We start from the raw sequence: 20,968 nt of genomic DNA, 5'->3' as shown, positions 1-20,968 counted from the left end.
TGACACATTTTGAAAAAAAAAAAAAATATAGCCGCTCTAGAGCTACAAGAAGAAATCTCTGAAAGTCTCTCACCATTTTACTCCAGATTCATTTTCTGTTTTCTATCGTACTGCTTTCTTCATTTGGTTTCTAATCTCTGTGCTTTCCTCCCTAAAGTTATGCCTTTTCTCCATCCTTTCACTATTTCTGGGCTCTGGTAACAGTCACTAGGGGGAAGAGCAACCTATGCAGTCCCACATCTCTACTTCCTGGGTGTTTAGTGCAGCACCATGAACATTCTCAAGAATGAGTCCTATAAATTTGTGCGTCACCCCCGGGCATTGCCAGCTCCAAGCACAGCTGGGAAGAACACATACAATGTGCCCCTCACTTTTACCACCTGTGTGATGAGCCCTAACCTCCCGCACCTTCTGTCTCAGCCTCAGCCTTCACCCCATCAAAGAGCCCTCGACAACCCCACTGTCGTCCACTGCGTAGGCACTGGAATGGATGAGACCGTGCCACTGCTGTGATTGGCTGCAGAATGAAAGGTTTTGCCTCTAAATAGGAAAGTATCACAGTGAGAGAATATTAACTAGTTCAGGATGGCCACTGCTCCTCCTCAAACACCAGGCTAGGAGTCTCCTCTACATTCTGCCATCTGAAGTCAACATCAATGGAACAAGTTTGGGCTGAGGACAGAAGTGTTATTAAAATATGAATGACCTAAATCAACTATCCATAATGAATGAAATTCCTGAGAGTCAGTGAATGCATGGCAACCACTTTAAATGGTGATAGCAGGGACAGAGAATGTTTCTTAAGGGTTTCCTAAATCAAATGTCCCAGTGAGGATCACAGAGAAGCAAATAGGAGAGTTATAAAGAAAAGTTTAAATACTTCTAGTCTAATAGGATGAAAAATAGTATTGTCAGCAGTATTGCTGACCTAAATGTTTATTACAGATTAGGTTAAAACATAAACATAACTATTACTTTCATGGTAATGAAGATTATATTCTCCATCTTTCAATAACTCAAAGTCACATGCTGTTCAAGTATATTTCAGAACATTATGGATCTCACTTTAAATGAAACTGTACCTTTTCTATAAAATTCTTTTTGATATTTCATCAGTGGGGTTAGGAAATCACTTAAAAATGCATGGTATTAATACCAGATTCTGAAGCTGGTATTGAGCCCTTCAGAGAAGACAGGAAATCATAAAATGAAATTGCAATTTCTCTCCTGGAGTTACTAGTTTCTCAATTTCAGTATAAAGGTTATGCCAAAGAGGGAGAAAAGGGATCATTTTATAGGGATAAAATGAAGAAGATGAAAATGCTTGGTGTTGGTATATAAAGAAGAGTTTAGAAATGGTAAGATCTGTTGAGCATGAAAATCCTTTCAACTGCCATAATACACTATAGCAAGTCTTTTCTGAACAAATAGTGAAAGGTGCATAAAAGGAGAAATTAGGGGACCTGTGTCTTTAGTCTAAATGCATCTCATTTTATCTTTAAAATGACAGAGCTAAAAGAAATGAATTTTACCAGAAATTTCATACTTCCATGCTAGTTTGTCAAGTAGATAAATGGATGGATAGATATAGATGGATAGATACGGCCTCCAGGAGTGCATTGCTTCCGGTTAGTATTCTTCTAAACTCTCTAGGCAGAGGATTAACAAATACAGAATGTTGTTGTTTATCCCTGATAGGAAACACGTGACGAATATACATTAGAGAATAGCTTTCAGAAGACCAATGATCTGCATTAAACACACACGTGCGTGTGCGTGACAATGGAAGAAGAACATGGAGCCCACGTAATGGGAATGCAGCCCAATCTGTACCCCGGGGGCAGGAAGTTGGCAGCATGGCTGGACACTCAGTGGAACCATAGCCATGGCCATGTGCTCTTTGGAGCGAAGACGTCTCAGGAATATCAATCCAGGACAAATGTAGTTGCATCCATTCCAGACAAACATTCTTCTGCTGTAAAAGATATTTCTTTCTTTGAAAATGATCAAAACTTCTCATGAACTGGAATCTGACTTTTATGATGAGCTCCTTACAAAGTAATATGAAGATCACCAACAGGAAAAGTTTGGGGGAATAGATTAGATCTAACTAGTACATGTTATTTTAAAAAAACAAATCCATTTGATATATTTATTTGATTTTTCTTTCAAGACAATGCAAACTGAATATACTTAATCACGTCTTTCAGTTTCTTTCCTTAGTGTTTTGGTAATCCGCCATGATAAATCTCCCCACACAATATGGTCCTATCAAATGATTCCATTTTCCAAATTAATGGAAAGGGAAGAAGGGAAGGAAGAGATGACGTGGAGACTTTCAGCTTCCAAGGATCTTCCTGAGGACCTTCACCTGCCCAAACTAGGGTAGCAACTCTGAGCCCAAATGACATGCAGCAGGAATTGTGAGCTTATAATAAAAGGACTGGAGTGTCAACTGAAGTTTCATTGCCCATCTTCACCCCATGCCCCCTCTTGCTCACCGTGAGACAGAACAGCACACGTGACCCTGAGTGGTCACTATTGTATAGCTACTCTGAATTTGTCAACCCCACTCCAAAATCAAGATCATGGGTTTATCAAGGAAGAACATACCCTGTGTCACACAAACAAACAAACAACAAAAAACAAAACAATCACAAAAACCGCATATCAGAAAGTCACAAACTTATCATTTTTTTATGTAGCCTGCTTATCCCCTTCATTTTCCCATTTAAAATTGTCTGAATTCATGTTTTATCTCACAGACAATCTTAAAATGGCATTCTTAAATGATATTTCCTGAACCCTATATAGATTTAATTAGCTACTCTAGGGCTCTAAGTTCTCATGTTCAGCCCTGACCCTTCAGACTCACATATTCAGTAGGTTGGGAAAAAAAAAAAAAATAACAGCTTTGGATTGCCATTGGTCTTTTAGACTCAATATGTAGAAATGAATTTTGCTAACTTCCTTCTATATTCTCCGTTTCGATAAATGGCACCCAGACAACCAGACTGGAAACCTGTGAGTGCAGCACTTTGCTGCCTAAAACCATCATCAGCTCCGCATGGCCTTTGGAGTAGAGTCTGGTTGTGCAGCAGGGTAAAAAGACCTCTAGCTCTGTTTCTGGCCAGCTTTACCTTTTGCTACTTGTGCATCCTGGTGATAAAGAAACTGATTCTAGTCCCCTGCACAGATCACACACTTCTATTCTCTTTGCCTAGGACGTGCCTCTCATCTCTTTTTAGCTGCAAGCCTACCTTTTAGGTGGGGTAGGGGTAGGCACATGCGTGGTGATCTGAAAGCATCAGCAATTGCAGGAACCGTAACTCACCACCTCTGTGAAGAGCCTCATCACCCTAAGGAAAATGTCAAAGAAGCTCACACCCAATATCCTCTGCAGTTTACTTCTTCAGTTTGTTGGCTGCCTCTCCAGTCCCAATGGAACGTAAACTCTCCGAGGGGAGGCATTTGATCTATCCTGGTCCTTGCTATGTCCCCAGGTCAATGGCCAGATAAGCAACAAATCCATGACTCTGCAAATCTCCCCTACCACAGTATATTAAAATTTCATGTTTCCGTGCAGTTTTGCCATTGTTGTTTCGTTTTGGTTTTGGCAGGGTTTTTGTTGCTGTTGTTTGCTTTGTTTTGTTTTTTGCTGAACAGTAAATTTTTTGGAGCTTGGAGGTAGAACTTACGAATTTTTTTATTTTTAGACCCTAATACCTTACGTAGTGCCTCTAGCATAGTTGGCGTCTGATAAATGTTTATCCTATTAAATTGAAGTTTAAACAAACATTTTTCAGTAAAGAGAGAACCTTTACATTTCTTCGGATCCATAGATCTCATTAACATTGTGATCCTGTCTCTTCGCTGTGAGGCCTTCAGCAGGTTATGGAACTTTCCCGAACCTCACTAACCCCGTTTGTAAAATGAAATAGATTCCCTACCTCGTAGATTTCTACAAAAAAAATAAATGCCACAATCTGAAAAGTGCTTAGCACGGTGTCTGCCACAGAGGGCCACCCGAGAGCTTCCGGCTGTCTCATTTCCATTGTTTTGATAATGGAGATAATAAAGAACACTCATAGATAATGAATAACAGAAAAATCTGGAGAGGGCATCCCCCCAAGAGACGGGTGTTCACCAAATGTTTAGGAAATACTCCAGAGCATGAGGGATAATCAGGAGAGGGAAGCTCTTCTGCAGTGGGAAGTTTTAGCAGCAGGCTCCGGTCAGCGGGGCCAGAGAAGCTTCCACCGTTGCATAATCAGTGATCAAATAGGGCAGCCCTTTCATCTCCCTTTGCCGGCAAACCTTCCGGAGAGAGTCGAGTTTCCCATCTACTTAACACACCCATCAAGGAGTCCAGCCTAAAAAGATGTATATGCATGCGTCTCTGTCTCCTGGGTTGTCAAATACAACCGGACTGAAAATTCATAACTCCAGTTTTTGTTCAATGACCCTTTTTCAGATGAATCTGACCACCTTCTTTGTGCCTTTCGCCCTGAGAAGTTCTGGCAGGGTGTGTTTTTCCTTTGCACTTAAAATTGAAAGCTCCCAAAGCCGAAGATGGATCATGTTTGTCTCCTTCCCTGGTGGAACCGATAGCCAGGACGCCAGCCAGACCCTGGAGAACGGTATCTGCTCTATAAATGTTTGTGGAATAAAATTTTTGGATCCACTTACTGATATTTAATCCTACACTAATCTGCAGAATAATCTTAGGATATAAATTATGCCAAGGAATTAAGGCAGGAAAATATCGACGAGAACTGTGTTACGTGAAGTTGTGTAATATATGAGCGTAGCTGTTCCCGTGGTCCCCATCCGGGACACTGCCTTCTGGCCTGCTGGTTTTGGGCGCTCAGAGCTGAGCAACAGATATTTGGGGGAGGTGGTGCTCCTTGGTGAGGAGTTAGACTAGTTTTAAGAAAGTGAGGCCCTTTCATCTCTGGTCTTTGCCCAATGCGTAAATTCTCTGAAGGTTTTCCAAGGTATTCACAGGAGCACCATGACTATCAAACACTTTCCAATGCACAGATTTGGTTCATTCATTCATTCATTCATTTTGAGAGAGCGAGAGAGTGTGTGAGCGTGGGGGGAGGGGCAGAGGGAGAGGAAGAAAGAGATTCTCAAGCAGGCTCCGTGCCCAGCACAGAGCCTGACATGGGGCTCGATCTCATGACCCTGAGATCATGACCTGAGCTGAAACTGAGACGGATGCTTAACTGACTGAGCCACCCAGGGGCCACAGATTTCGGATCTTTTACAGTTTCTGTGAGAATCAGAATGAAGCTTGAAAATAGGAAAACAAATATATAGATATATATATAGATATATATATAGATATATATGTATAGATATATATTTTTTTTGTTACTTAAAAACAGGAATGAGGAGAACAACATACCTGAACAGAAGTCATCAGAGTATCTGTCATAGACAGCCCTACAGTCCCTCTCGTCACACTCACAGGTGTCCCCGTGAATATCTCCCCAGTCTCCGGTTGGGTCAACATCATGGCAAGAACATTCACCACACACACAAGTCCCTAGATGAGAAAAAAAATTTTATAGGGTTTTAATGAAGAAAAATCATGGAAGAAGCATCTGACATATTGCTTTTTAAAATCTTTTGCTTACTGTGTACATGGAAAATATATATATTGGAGAAAAATTCTACCAAGGAAAAACACCATCTAAAGTGGACAGTAGAGATTCTTTAATAAACAAAAGTAAGTATGTGTGTCTATAATTGTGTGGGGTTGTGGGATGTGTCATTAGCACGGTGCTGGTTTCTCTCTAGAATCCTCGTCCTCAAGAAATTTGCCATCTATTTGACAAAAAGAAAGCTAATGGAAGACTGTAGGGTCATGCACCAAAATGTAAAAGGTGCATGCTGAATATATCTGAATGCTTAAAATGTATTTTAAAATATCTGTATCTGTATTTTAAAAAATAAATACATGTGGCTCTCCTAATCGTATAATTGATGCAAGAGCAGGGGATGAGGACGGATATGTGCTAAAGAGGGCCCAGCGTGAAACTGAATAAGCCATTTGGTCAATGCAGGACATGCATTCTTCCCCGATGAGCTGTGTCTGCCACAGAAGGTTTGGGGCCTTGGAGATAGGCTGACAAGGAAGGGGAGGTAGGTTTGTGCAGGGATTGCTGTCTCTCTCCTGGCCCAGAAGCAATGATGGGGAAGAGTGCTAGGGGAGACAGGGCCGATACCTTCCGGGGGAAAAAAAAAGACTCATGGTAGTGTTTCCCTGACTTGCTTTCAGGAACCCCTGAGTCTCACTGCTAACCAGCCTGGTTCAGACATGCTGCTTTCCGTTCTGCCCTTGGCGGATCTCCAAATTGGACGGCTCACTGGCAAAGGGCGGCGGGAGGTGAGACTGCAGAGAGGGGGCGAGACATGTGTGTTTCTTAAGGACCTCTGTCTCTCAGAGCCCACCTGCTGCAGAACCCGGCCCTGTTTCACGGCCCAAACATTTCCACTTTTCCTCTCGCTCCTTGCAACACCTGGCTGCTTACTTCCCACAGGAACGCAGCATAGACTGCATACGCTGACAGCATGACAGTGACCACTGACCCTACCGTATTACTAAACAAGGACTCAGGCAGCAGCACATTCTTACACAGTAAAGGAAAACATAATGTGAGTTAGTATGATCTACAGTCAGACCAACTGTGCATAAATTAAAAAGAGGACTTTTCTTTATGATTTTTGCTCCAAGTTCAGGCCTTTTGCTTTCCTTTCCCCCCCGTACAGAAATGTGGTCCATTTTACTCTTCCATGTCAATGTTTTATGCCAATTTTTCAAAAGATAGAATCGGTGATGTGTTAAGGTTTTCCGTGTAAGCATGATCTATTAAGAAGCACCATTCATTTATAGAAATGAAAAAAAAATAGAATTTTCCAACTTTCTAGATTTTTATAATTTTATAGAAGGAAAAATGGTCACTTATTTATATCATCAGGTCAGCAAGGAACAGTCCCACATGGTCCTCTTTTACTTACAGTACAGCTAACACGGGAAAAAATGAGAAGTATTTTCAAGGGTTTTTAAAAAGTGTTGAAAACTGATTTGATTGGATAGCAGCAGTTAACTCAGGTTAAATTACATTTTAGCAATATTAATCCATTCTTCAAATTCATGTCGGAGGGCAGCCTAAATTGTCTATGGCTACTTGTCACGTACTTTTTATATCCATATCATTTTTATTACTGCAGATAAAAGTGAAGCGAGTCCAGATCGATTCTGAATGACAACCAAGCCTTCGATTTACTCATAATTAAGACAAGAGAGTTTCTTGAATGCTCTCTAGATAATTAGATGCTCGTGCTGGATATGGTTCTGTTAGTCAAGAGACATTTAGCAGAAGTATCTACAAGAATTGCCTTTTAGCTGCCCTGTGCTATTTCTGGATGGCCACCAAAGAAATTACAGTCCCTACGTTAACTATTGGTTCAGTGAAGCTTAAAGAACGATAGCAACTTTCTTATCCTTCTGCTTTTTTACTCAATACAAAATAAGAAAGAGAAGATTGTCGGTATAGTAAATGTGGACTTACAGCAAAGTCAAACACCGTAAAAGACAACTTCCTCCCATACTGAAGGAAATCCAGAGAAAAGGAGTGTTGACAATTAAAAGCTTCCCCCCGCCCATCTGTAGTAACGTGAATGAATGACACACCTCTGTTACTGCAGATTTTGCCATCTGGAGACGTGCATCTTCGCTTGCTCTCCCAGGGGGTGATATCACACTGGAATTCACATTTATCTCCATGCCAACCAGACCCGCAGTAACAGTTTCCACAGTAACACTTTCCATGGCCTTTACCCAAAATGAATTTTACAGAGTGAGGAAACAAAGCAACTTTTAAAAGCAAAATTAACTTTCTACCTCTTCATGATCATTTTTGTCTTTTGAAATAAAATATACCTGCTCGACAGTCCTTGCTTAAAATAATCAAGTTATATATTTGCTCCCAAACACCATACTTCCGCATATATCTATGTAATCATACACACAAAGTAAGCCCAAGTGTCCTCTAACTTGTCCTAGCCAGGTAGCTGATTAGAAGGAAAGAAGTATAAAGAAATGACATAAAAGACTGTGAAATGTGAAAGCCTGTCTACCACCTTCCGATCTCAAAGGTACGGCATCAAAGTCAAATGTATGTAAGCATCCATTCCGAGGGCATTTCCGGAATTAGTCATCCAAGTATTTCATTTGAAATCAACCACTGAGAAACCAGGGGTACATATTTACTTGGATGCACAGTATTAATGACCGAACCACTTCTTAAACCAGGGGAAATATTTCATCTTTCCATTCAGGTGTGTCCCACAGTCTGTAGTGCTCTACCAAGAGGAAAAGAGCTTTTCCGTTAAATCAGTGTTTAGTCCTCCTTTAGGCCAATAAAATATCATGGACTGTTGGCCTCCCAATCAAATCACCCTCCTATTTGTCAAGGGGACAGACATGATAGGGAGGGACGCCCCATCATTTTGTGTTCCAAAGCCACCACATCCTTCCGGCTCCTGCCTCTAATTAAACTTTACCCTGCTCATTTGTACCTACTTCCAAGCAACCCCTAATGAACGGTCATATCCTCACGTCCCGCACCCCTATCAAGCAGTTCTTCTGGCTCCGAGCGGGTGGCAAGTCTATGTACCTCAAGTCACTTCTCCAGTTATGCCACCCTAGCCACCCAGCCCTGAACGTGTGTTTGTTCTGGTGAAGGTGGTGAACATGACGGTTAGGCTGGATTTCACTGAGTCTCTTTTTCCTGTGTCATCAGAATTTATGTTTTATCAGAGTCTATAGCTAAAGGCTTCGTTCTTCCCTCTCTCTTCCCCTGCAGCCATAATCCCAGAGGGCCTGTGGGAAACTGACCGTGAGGCTATTTTTCTTTCTAAACACTATGGCATTTCTGGCTCGTGGCAGGAGTAGTCAATAGGGCCTATGGAACTCACACTAGAAGGGGGAAATACGATAGAAGATTCTGGTCTCTTATGCTAGTCTCAGCCACGAGATGAAGAACAGCAGACATATATCAGAGAGACAAAGGGAGAGAGAGAGAGAGAGAGCTATATAAGAAAGAGGAAGGGGCCTAAGCATACGATGCCACGTTTTCTCTCTAAATGAGCTGTGATTTGGATTTCCATGGAAAACCTCTTATTAACCTAACAGTCAATGATCATTTCTACAACAATTTTAATTTGTTCACGTAGGCAAATGTAAGGGCTATCAAATGGATTTCACCAGTGATAAAATATAAAAGCTATACATTTTATTTATGAACTCAAAAACATCTCTCCTGTACCCACACAAAATATCACATCCCAGGGCTGTCTCCTCAGGAACTTACACTGGAAAACAGCAAGATAACTGTGTACCAAAAGCTTTTCTAGAAGTAGGCTGGGTTTTTTTCTTTTTTTTTTTTTTTAACACTTGATTAACTTCTTAAACTAGAATTTACTTCCTCTGTAATTTTAGGAAATTTATGTAAGGTGCTACGTACGTAAGCATTACCATGACATTAACAAATAATCCCAAATCTACATTCTTCACACCTAAATTCTTTGTATATTTATAAAACTCAGAATTGAATTAGGGTTTTACTAAAAAATCACTGAGATACAGGTGAATAAGGAAAGAAGAATCATGTAAAACTACATTTGCATGTAGATATGAAAAATTAAGCAGATATCCTCACAACCCAAATGAAAATATTGTTAACAAGCCACATGTGGATAATTGAGATAAAATACAAGTTTAGGACAATACACATTGCACACAATAAATATCCTTCTCTGCTTTGTGTAAACTGATGGAATGAGAAAATCTCCTCTGAAAATTGTTCCACTGATGGGCTGTAGAATCACCTCTCAACAGACGGGTTTCATGCAAATGACATGTAGAAAGATCTACAATCCCAGCCCAAGTCACCCTCTGAGGGTACTGGTGTCTGTGGTCAGAGACTTTGCACCATGAAATTGCTTAAGCCTCAAACAAATGGAAATGGTTAGTGGCAAGGCTGAGAGTCAAACAGTTCTTATGGTGTTGCTTCAAGTTAAATGTTTATATTTACATATGCAAATAGACTTCCCTTGTGCATTAGAACACCTTGGCCCCAAGCTTGTCCGCTGCCTCTTTTTTGGTCCAACATAATTGGAAATGAAACATCAGGAGGATAGATACATAATACTTGTAGGTGGATTTACCTAACTCTCCTAATTATTTTGGATTGAGACCATTAACAGAATTGTCTGAGCAGAATCTAGCTGAGGTCACTGCCTTGAAAAATGTAACTTCTTGTGTTTGTCTGTTTTATCTCTGTGGGTTGTACAGCAAGGAAACCAGAGGCAACCAAGCAGACCCAAAATAAGAGAAGAGTATCTGGATGACTGCAAGAACTGAAGCTACAATTTGTTTCTGTAAACAGAGGGACAGCTTGTCCTGTTAGCGACACTTGCCCTATAGCTCTCTAGCTCCTCCTGCCCCATTTGTCCCTGATCCTTCCAGGGCAAATTCTCTTCTGAAATCACCCACTCTGCATGCAGAACAGGATTCCATGCTTTGGAATCTTGTCGGAGATACATGAAATAAACAATTGCTTATTAATGGAGAGAGGAGGCCAGAGGTAACCAGGCTGAAAGGTTTACATTTACGTAAACTGAAGGGATTAAACTGAAGGGATTGTCTTGGCTGTCTACTTTCCTCTCCTGTGCTAGCCACGGGTGCAAATATAAACCCTGGGAACAGGCTTGCAGATAGGTAAGCTGAAGAGAAGGACACCCTGGGCGATGAGGAGGGGCCCTTCTTATGGAGCTCCAAACTCCAGGGCACTGAATCAACTCTCCAGGGGCAGGGTCAAGGGCATAGTCTTTGGTGTCACACAGGCAAGAGTTTAAATTCCACCACGATAGCCGATAGCCGCAATGACCCTGGGTGCATTACCCAACGAATGTGAAGAACTTATTGCTGTGCTTGGCACTAGGAAGTGTGGCATATGCAATAACTACTTCAACAGAAAAATGGATTGAGGAATGGTGTTAGAAATACCCTGGAAACATAGGAAAGCGCATGAAAAATGTTATTTAAGTATTTGGTGGGGAGGGACAGATTCTAGGCTAGTAATCCTTTTGGGCTCCAATGTCTCCAATAGAACATGAAACTATTTAAAGACTTATGATTTAGAAAGGGAAACAGAATGAAATTAACACATGCAATTGAGAGACGGGGGAGAAAAGAGACAAGTAAAAGTGGCTTCGGGAAGCAGGGAAGATGAAGTACCGATAGGATCGCTCTGGAACGACACAGTTGGTCTGTTGCCATAATGATCTGGCACTCCCCAGGGAACAGTCTGATTTTTTCATTTAAAAAGTACTAGTTTACCCTGAATGCTTCACATGAGGTGTTCTCCAAATAAACATTCCACTTAAATGAGTAAACTTAGTGCAAGAACGTGTAGAGAGACAAAAGTACAATAAAACAGGTGAACAATCACGTACTTTTACTAATTTCTACACAGTTAGTGTACCGACCTCCACATATTTCTTCTGTTTCATCGTCTATGCATTCTCTGTCGTCACACTCACAAAATTTACCATACACGAGGCTGTTTCCATCTGGATTATCACACTTACACCTGCCACAGTGACATGTACCTAAACCATTAAAAAAACAAAGCAACAAATATTTGTTAAATGCATATAAATGATCATTGATGATGTTTAATCTATCTCTTTCAGAAACAGAGAAAATTCAAATCAATTTAATATTTCAATGATGTAATTCTGTGGGTAGGATGAGATAGATAATGACATTCTTTCTTGATGATTATAGTATAGCAATTATGTTTTATGGCACATAGCTATTATGATTGACCTCTAATCGTTTCATGAATGTAAATATGACCTTCCCAAGTGTAGAGCTACTTTATACATGGCCATCCAATCAATGCATGAATGACTATCTTGTGATTACACCTGGGTCTGAAGTGAAATAAAGCAGAAAATTCTAAGCTTTGTGAGGAAAGTAGCCTTGCTTATCTTACTCACCAGTATTTATTCAATGCTCTGCACAATATTTGAGCATACTATTTATATAATGAATATTTGTGGAATTTATTATCAAATGCATAAATGAAAAACTTAGAATCTCCTAATAATTTCACCTCCACTGTGTTAAACTGATCCACACATCCTTATGACAATGGGACCAGAGCAGGTTTTCTCAGGTATAGCATCCTGGGACCCATACCTCACCAAAACCTCAGGGTGGCTCACAGTGACACAGAGGCACTGGAGTCATCTGGTATACCACATGCCATAGACTCTGCCAACTTTGAGGATTTGACTACAACCCCTGAGAGTGATTTCACTGACAGTAAAACAGCACTCAAATGATATTGAGAAGTAGAATGTCCATTTAAGGAACTCCCTTTTTAAGGCTTATTTTTCCATTTTTAATTGATCATCATAACAACCACCAGATATGAACTGAGACTTTACCACTCACCAGATACCATACTTGACTGTGGAAACACAACGGGAGATCAAGTCAGCCATAATCCTCCTCTCAGAGTTTTATATGAGAAAACGAAAGTGATAAAATAAATGGAGAAGTGCAAAGTGTTGCAGAAGAGCTTAGCAGGGGATTTAACTGAGACCTGGTAGTCAGAGAGTCCCTGGGGAAGTAGCTCCTAAACGAGGCACAGAGAGCAAAGTAAAAATAATAGGCAAGAGAAGTGAGATGGTGGGGAGGCCCACTTCCTGCAAGAGACAACAGCAAAGGCTCTGTGGTAAAAGAGGAAATAAGAAGAAAAAGTCCAAGATGGCTGGAACATAGAAAATGATGTGGAAAGTGGAACGAAATGAATGAGGCATGTGGAGGAGCAGTTTAGTGAAGTCTTACAGGTCATGTTGAATATTTCCAACTTTAATCCAAGAATAATGAGAAGCCGTAGAAATACTTTCAGCCAGGGAGTCATGCGATCAAGTATGCATTTTTACCAGATTACGCTAGTTGTCATATGCAGAATGAAGTGATATGGGGCGCAGTGGATATGAGAATAGCTTATTACATTTGTCGGCAGGAAAGAAGATAGAGGCTGACTAGGGTGATGGCAGTGAGTTAGAAAGAAGTGAAGATGCTCAGGGGTGTTTTCAGGAGAAAGAACAGATGACTCAGGGACTGCGTACGAGTGCTGAAGGATCAGGAGGAACCGAGGATATAATATTGACGTTTGAACTGAGCTACTGAATATTGGCAATTCTGTATGTGATGGACCAGAAAGGGAATGGATTTAGGACTAAGGTGGATTTGTAGCCAAATCCAAGTTTAATAACCAGTAGCTATACATTTTTGAAGTCATTTATTCATCTCTAACTCTCAAATTGCTTCTCTGCAAGTAATATCTACCTCATAGAGCTGCTACAAGAGCCCAGTGGTAAATATATCACCCAGCCATCTTTTTGAAAACACTCTTTGTTCAGTTATGTCATAGGTTTTCAGAAAACTTCGGGTTCTTCATCTTCTCCCATGAAGACACTGAGTATAGAAGTCATGTTCCCAAACATTTCCTCTAGACTCTCTGTATATTGATAGACCCACAACGTCCTGTCTTCATACCCTCTGCATGACTCTGTAACCCAGGTCATTCCCAATTAGCTATTATCTTTAAAGAGTTGGTTTTTTTTTTCCACAGTCACATAGAAATGGTGATTTTGCAGAATTTGAACTAATTATTCCTTCCTTGAGAATACTCATAGGAATTTTACTTTTATTAAATTTCCTTTTCTTGTGTGTTTTTTCCTGAAAACTCTTTTAATTTATAAAAGCTCACTTCAAATTGAATGCTATAATTCATGGTACTGCCTCATCTTGCTTTTTCTCTAATTATCACCCATCTTTTTCATTTTCATATTTATTCATGCTGTCTTTCAACCATCCACATATCCATTCATTAAATTTTCTTGTTGCCTATTATACTGTTGGCAAAGTACCACGTGCTATAGGAGATACTAAGATGAATAAAATTAAAACTAAGTAAATCACAGACTAGGAAGAAAAAGCTTAGATGATCAATAATTTTTACACATACATATGAGACCAGATGACGTAAAGGCATTTGCAACGGATCTGTGACAAATGCTACATAGAAAGTATAAACCTCAGTCTGGCTGTGTAAAGGAGGAAAAGCACAGTAAAGGAGCAAGTTCTTGAGTTGGCACTTGGTGTATGGATAGAATTTCAACAGGTGGAGATGGAGAAAAGGCTTGCAATGTTGAGGAAGGAGCCTCAGCTAAGGGATGAAGATGTGGAATTAAAGAATAGTGCAGAGTCTGGCTTGAGCTTGGAGAAAAGGGTCAGTTGAAGGCAGAGCATAGAGGATCATGAATATTGGCTAAGGACTTCAGAACTTACCTGTTGGAATACCAGGAGCCTCTCATGGTTTGGAAGGGAGGGGTAACATGATCAGGGCAAAGAACACAGGAGCTGTTTTCAGGAAAGATGGGAACAGCCTCTACCTTTGAATTCTACAACTTCTCATTGACACCCTGACAGGCAGGCTCACATCCGAACCATTTCTGGCTAATGTGGGACATTTACAACAGCACAGCGACTTCCTGTCTCACCCACCAAGTAGAATTCACAGCTGAGGCTCCAGGATACGGCAGATGGAAGCCCAGGCAAAAGTGACAGACTCCTGTGTTCATGTTATGTCATACTGCTTCTCTTTCTTAGTTGCCAGTGAGCTCAGTCTCTAGGACTGGTCTTCTGCTTTATGTTAATTATTTTTGCTCTGACTTTTCATTCTGACTAACAAAGTGATCTCTCTCTAGGGAGACTTCCCTGTCTTGAACACCACCCACACTCCTCTGCAACGGCACCGGAGCCCCACTTTGCTCTGCAGGCTGTGCCTTGCCTTCTGCACCCCTCTAGAGTCAGCTTCTGGAACTTCTTTCGTTCCCAGCTCCATCTCATCCTGCCCTCCAGTATTATGTCCCAGGGCAACTTCCTCCTCTTCCCCGTCTCCCCCAAGCCACTTCTAGGAAACCACATCGTGATATAAAGGGGGGAACGATTAGTAGAAAGCACTCAGAGCCTAATGTAGTTTCGGGGGAGTGCTCCAGAATTAGGCTGGTAGAAATAGACATTAAGAGAAGCCATGTGAGAACGAGATTGCTAAAGTCAACTTGAAAGGCTTCCATACTGGGTAGAGAGTAACACAGAAAGATGAAGTGTAACACTGAGTATGAATTTACCTTTTGGTGCAGCAATTTCATGTCTAGTAATTTATCCTGAAGATACACTCCCCAAAATATGAAAATAAATATGTACCAGTTCATTCTCTGCATTAATATTTGTAATTTCAAAATGTGGGAAAGTGCCCAACCATAGGAGACTGAATGAATAAATTATATCACCTGTACAGAACTGAGTCTTATGCATCTGAAAAAAAAAATGAGCAAGATTTCTATGTACGGATATGAAGTGAATTCCAGGAGATGCTGAGGGGCAAAGGCAGAGCGCAAAAGCACATATAGCATGCTACCGTTTGTGTAGGGAACAAATGAAAAAAAACAAAAAAAAATAATAACACATACATCTATCTATCTGCCTTTATAAAAAATAAACACATACACAGATAAAGCAGAATGCCATAAGGTGGGTTACCTATCAGGTATGAGGAAAGCAGGAGGGGAGGTTTAGGAAGAGAACGATGATTTGCTAAGTATGCATTTTTATATAGTTTTGACTTCTGGAAGCATGCTAATGTTCTACATATTGCAAAATAAAATCAGTAAGGATGGAAAGGAGGAAAAAAGTCTAAAACTGGAAGCAATCTGAAGCAAATAAGCTCAATTGTATTTCAAACGAGTACAATAGCTACACTAAAGGGAGACAAAAAGAAAGAAATCCAAATAACTTATGAACACAGCAATTAACTAAGTATTCCAATCTTAAGCATGGCTGGGGTGGGGTGAGATGGGGGAGGAGGTCAGTTGCAAACAAATTCCAAAATGTTTTGGTAGACTTGTTTTGTATAGTGGTATGCATGAAGCAATTCTAAAAACAATTTTAGATGTAGTATAGGATTGAGCAAGTGAGTAAATATATCCGTGATATTGGGAGCCAGAGTTCTCACCATGAAAACATGGTGGGGGAAAATATGGAAGGGGAAAAACAGGAGATAACCTTGTGGGGGTGGATTGGAGTTGGTATATTGGTGTGAATTCATGATTTCTAAAATATGTCCGTGTATGTATGTGCATGTACATGTATATATATGTTCATGCATGTTTACTAGCCTGTTTATAGAAAGGGCCAAGAAGCAACTTCATCCTAGTAAAAATACACATCCCTAGTGCACACAATTTCTATTCTAATACCATTCTTCACTTAAAGGAATCAAGGCTCTTTAGAGAAATGTTTGATTCCAAAGCTATGGCAAATCAGGTACAATACAAGTCTGGAATATTCTGTTATCCAAGGAAAGAAAGAATTGCTGAAACAAAATAAAATAAAACAATGGAGGTATGTCACAAGGACTGAAAAGCTAGCTTGAAGGGGCTCCAACAGCCTCATCTGGGACAATCTCAGCACCAGAGTAATTAAGTGCAGTAATGAATAATAAAGCATTGACATAATAGGAACTGTGATCCTGGACTGACAAATCACAAAGTAAATGAAATATCTAATAACTGGTAGATGAGAGAAGACTCTTATTTGGGGTAGAATGTTGAGTACCAACTAGTAAAGAGGGAGGGAATGCTGGAGTTTGGAAATCATCATTTTTCAATCACTAGTAAGCACTGAATCATGTGGAAGTCATCAATGGATGGTAAATCAGGGGTAACTTTGATGAGGATGTGATGTCTTATAATTTCTAAGTTTTTCTCAATAGACTGCTCATTTGTTACAAGGGCAAAATCAGTAATTACAGAGCTGAGACATCAGACAACACCTTGACCATGTGATCAAAATTAACCTCACCAGTGAGAGCAGATGGATATAATGGACTTCCAGATGACACATCCCGAGAACACAAAATCATCTATCTGGCGATTCAGCTAAGAACGTATAACATGAATCTAATCATGAGGACACATCAATAAAGCCAAAACGAGTAACATTCTAATAAAAAAAAAAAAAAAAGGTTGGGGACAATTTTCTTCAAAATTTTCAATGCTATAACACCACAGTCTGTGGAAATGGTCCAGATTAAAGGAGGCTAACAAGAGATGACAGCTAAATATAACTTTGCCCCAGACTGGATCCTACGGAGGCAGGGAAATGCTGTAAAGGACATTGTTTTATCAACGAATGAAACTGGAATATGGGTGGTAGATTACATAAAAGTATTGTACCAATGTTTAAAAAAACAGAGGCTCAGATATCTTAAAACTGTGTTTAATATTTTATCAAATATGTTTCATCATCTCCTGAAATGATTCTGTAAATTTCTCCTTTAAGGTATGTTAATGTAGCAAATCACGTGTTTTTTTTTGTTGTTGTTGTTTTTTTTTAAGATTTTATTATTTGACAGCTAGCTAGAGAGGGAACACAAGCAGGGGGAGTGGGAGAGGAAGAAGCAGGCTCATAGCAGAGGAGCCTGATGTGGGGCTCGAACCCATAACGCCAGGATCACGCCCTGAGCCGAAGGCAGACGCTTAACCGCTGTGCCACCCAGGCGCCCCTGTTTTTTTTTTTTTTTACCTAATGTTGACACGTTTGGATTCCTAAACTAACCCCCATTTGCTTATAACGTATTATTAAAAAGAAAAAAAATGAGATTCGCTTTGAAAAAAAAACAATAGATAAATAAAGCCAAAAATAAAGAACAAAGAAACAAAACATAATTCAAGTTTTATTACTGAAAGAAGTTTGGAAAGCTTGACATTTTCAAAACAATGAGGCTATATGGTAAGCATGCACACGTGTGTGTGTGTGTGTGTGTGTGTGTGTGTGTGTGTGTGCGTGTGTGTAGGGGGTGGGTGTTAGGAACTGGAGGTAGAAAAATCCTACAGAGAAGACAGAAAAGACTAAGGTGCTGGAGAGAAGGAAGAAGATCAGTGAACACAGAAAGTAACCTGACTGTTAAGACCATTTGTCATGGTGTCTGACCCATCCACTCATACCTTGCTTTGGATATGGCCTTGATTCCTACTAGCAAAACATGCTGACTGCACTTAATTTACACAGAGCAATTCAGTGCAATCAAATACTGTGGAAAGGTGCTAGCTCTGAACCTAGAAGAACTCTACCTACAATGGGAGCTCTACCTACAATGGGAGCTGCAGGAGGGAATATAGTCACTCTTGTAGTCAAATACTTGCCTTGAACATGCAAAATAATGGCTCACACCCACAGCTTTCCAAAAGAATTACTGGGAGAACTTTAAAAACCCATTGCAACCCAGACCACACCCACCAAAACAACTCAATCAAAGCTTCTAGCTTTGGGCAGGAGCATTCTCAAGATCAACCAGCCTTAAGAAAAAACGGACTTTGGAGGCTGCATGTGCCCAAATATGAAAAGAATATTTAATTATAGTAACACCAGCTAAGCATTAATGAAACCAAAACCAGTTGCTTTGTTTTATATGATCTGGGTAATTTATTTTAACAGCTTTCCTATAAATTCCTAAAAAATATTTTTAAATGACTCCTATGAGATGTAAAAATATTTTTGCCAAACATAAAATCGTGATGTCACCATATTTTCCCACGAATTTCACATTCAGTGCATCTAAAGCTTCTATCAAATTAAAAAGGTTTGGTTCTATTTGATGCTAAGGTATAAATTCAAAGCACCCTCCATCTGTAATAGAAAATAATTAAGTCATCTTATATAAATCCTTTTTAAAAGATTTAATCCAGAATTCAAAATCATGGTTCACAATTTGCATAAAATGTTGTTGGGGTGTTGTTTCCCGTGAATATCCTGCTTGAAGAAGGCATTTGGAACAGCTGGAGAGCATCAAACTTGCCAGTCTCAGCAAGATGACATTTTTCCCCTATTGATTTATCTGCATTTCATTTCAAAAAAATAAGCTCAAAAGCAGTCTCTCTCAGAGGTTCCACATTTCTCAACGCCTACCTATTTCCATAAAAAACCAAAATGTGATTATTGAAGAATTTTCATAGGATAGATTTCTTACCTGCATTAGAGCAGATGACATCTTGAGAATTCTTGCACATCTGGTTACTCTTTTTCTTCGTCAGGTCACAGTGAGTTGGGTACTGGCACGCGTCCCCAAACCAACCTTCCTGACATTTGCACTTGCCACAGTCACACTTACCATGGCCTGAGAATGTAACAACATCCAGTTAGACCCGAATTTTTTTCCAAAGAAACCCATTATTGTAACTGAAAGTCTTGAGGATGACGTTGGCTCAGGAATGAGCTCTAATAAATTCAAACACATATACATTACAGGGGCTGAGGGGTAATGCTACTGTAGACAGTATAACGTAGTATGTGGATCTTATTTCAATAACCAAAGTTGGTAAGTCATTCTAAAACCATTAATTAATTTGTAAAGACACTAGGATAGATAATAAACCAGAAGTTTAATTATACACTTGGTCAGAAAATTTAGCACTAAAAAAAAGATCCACCTAGCACCTCCACATTTTTTTTTAAAGATTTTTTAATTTATTTATTCGACAGAGATAGAGACAGCCAGCAAGAGAGGTAACACAAGCAGGGGAGTGGGAAAGGAAGAAGCAGGCTCAGTGCGGAAGAGCCTGATGTGGGGCTCAATCCCATAACGCCGGGATCACGCCCTGAGCCGAAGGCAGACACTTAACCGCTGTGCCACCCAGGCGCCCCCTAGCACCTCCACATTTAAGACACAAAAGCTCAATAAAAATTATTTCCATTTAACTGCATTTTATAACACATAAAACCACCAACTCTGAGTAACCATTCTTATGTGAAACTCCACTAAACCAAACATTGGCTTAGATTTATTGGAATTTAGGATGTAATAAAGTTTAATGGATATATTGAATACCATTTTGGAATATGACTGACACAAAAAATAATTACATATTTTGTTTCTTAATGAGAAAATTTGGTCCAAGAATCAAAAGGATAAGAGCCATAATCATCTACCTCGACAGAAATTTCTCAACTTTTAATGTTCTCAAATCAACACTGTGCTGTTTTTATTGTTGTGATAATTAACTTTATTAAGTCCTGGTTGATGAATCCTTCCAATGTCTTTATTGACTACACACTAGTCCTACCAAAGTACAATACAATGTACAAAACTTTGCTCTTGTCTTGAAGTAACTTAAAAAGTTCAAAGTTGAGGTCAATGTACAAAGAAGATGGTGTTATCTTCAGCCCGACCCTGTGTTAAGTTGAGCAATATGTCTCTTATAGAAATAAGAAGGGAGAGACTCTCTGAACTTCCTTGACCTTTAACTGAGCTTGGAAAGGTGAGCAGAGTTTGAATGGGCTGCAGGGAGAGTATTCTTATATTACTCAAAATATTAATGCCATGTCCCAATGCCTGAAGTTCATCGACCACAGAATGGAATCATTGATCTAGTGCCAACAGTCATTCAGCATGGCAGCCAAAATCTACATGATGAGGTCCAGATGGCTGGTCAGAATGAATGGCTCAGAGGTGTCCCATTTGGGCATGTTCAGCAGAGCCTGACTCTATGATTGGTTGTGACTTTAAAACTCTGAATGTTGCCCAGTCCATGTAAATATTTCTATTCCTGTTGCATTTTTCAAATTAAGTATTCTATTTTGCAAACAAAACCTTGCATGCACCCTAATTGTAATTCATTTTATCCAGTGCACATTACTGTCAAATTGATTGTCTCGTTTTGCATTCTTGTCTGGCCCTACATGATACTGTCAATCTCGGCCAACTTGGTATCATTTACAAGCATAAGTGATCTCTCCTGCCAACCATCC

The 20,968-nt window shown here is 39.9% G+C and overlaps 1 protein-coding gene across 1 annotated transcript in view; it reads right to left on the bottom strand.

The window, feature by feature from the left end:
• The window catches only part of ITGBL1 (integrin subunit beta like 1), a 214,705-nt gene that overhangs the window by 100,116 nt on the left and 93,621 nt on the right, over window positions 1-20,968 (bottom strand). Inside the window, exons 3-6 of the mRNA XM_002914850.4 lie at window positions 19,191-19,337; window positions 11,566-11,688; window positions 7,706-7,846; window positions 5,414-5,554 (exon numbers count right to left, since the gene is read on the bottom strand). Of these exons, the coding sequence (XP_002914896.1) occupies window positions 5,414-5,554; window positions 7,706-7,846; window positions 11,566-11,688; window positions 19,191-19,337 (552 nt within the window). The remainder of the gene's footprint in view (window positions 1-5,413; window positions 5,555-7,705; window positions 7,847-11,565; window positions 11,689-19,190; window positions 19,338-20,968) is intronic.

The sequence above is a fragment of the Ailuropoda melanoleuca genome, chromosome 7, assembly GCF_002007445.2.
Source record: "Ailuropoda melanoleuca isolate Jingjing chromosome 7, ASM200744v2, whole genome shotgun sequence".
Lineage (NCBI taxonomy): Eukaryota > Metazoa > Chordata > Mammalia > Carnivora > Ursidae > Ailuropoda > Ailuropoda melanoleuca.
The sequence above is the reverse complement of the archived record's forward strand: the minus strand, read 5'-3'. Positions and strand labels throughout refer to the sequence as shown.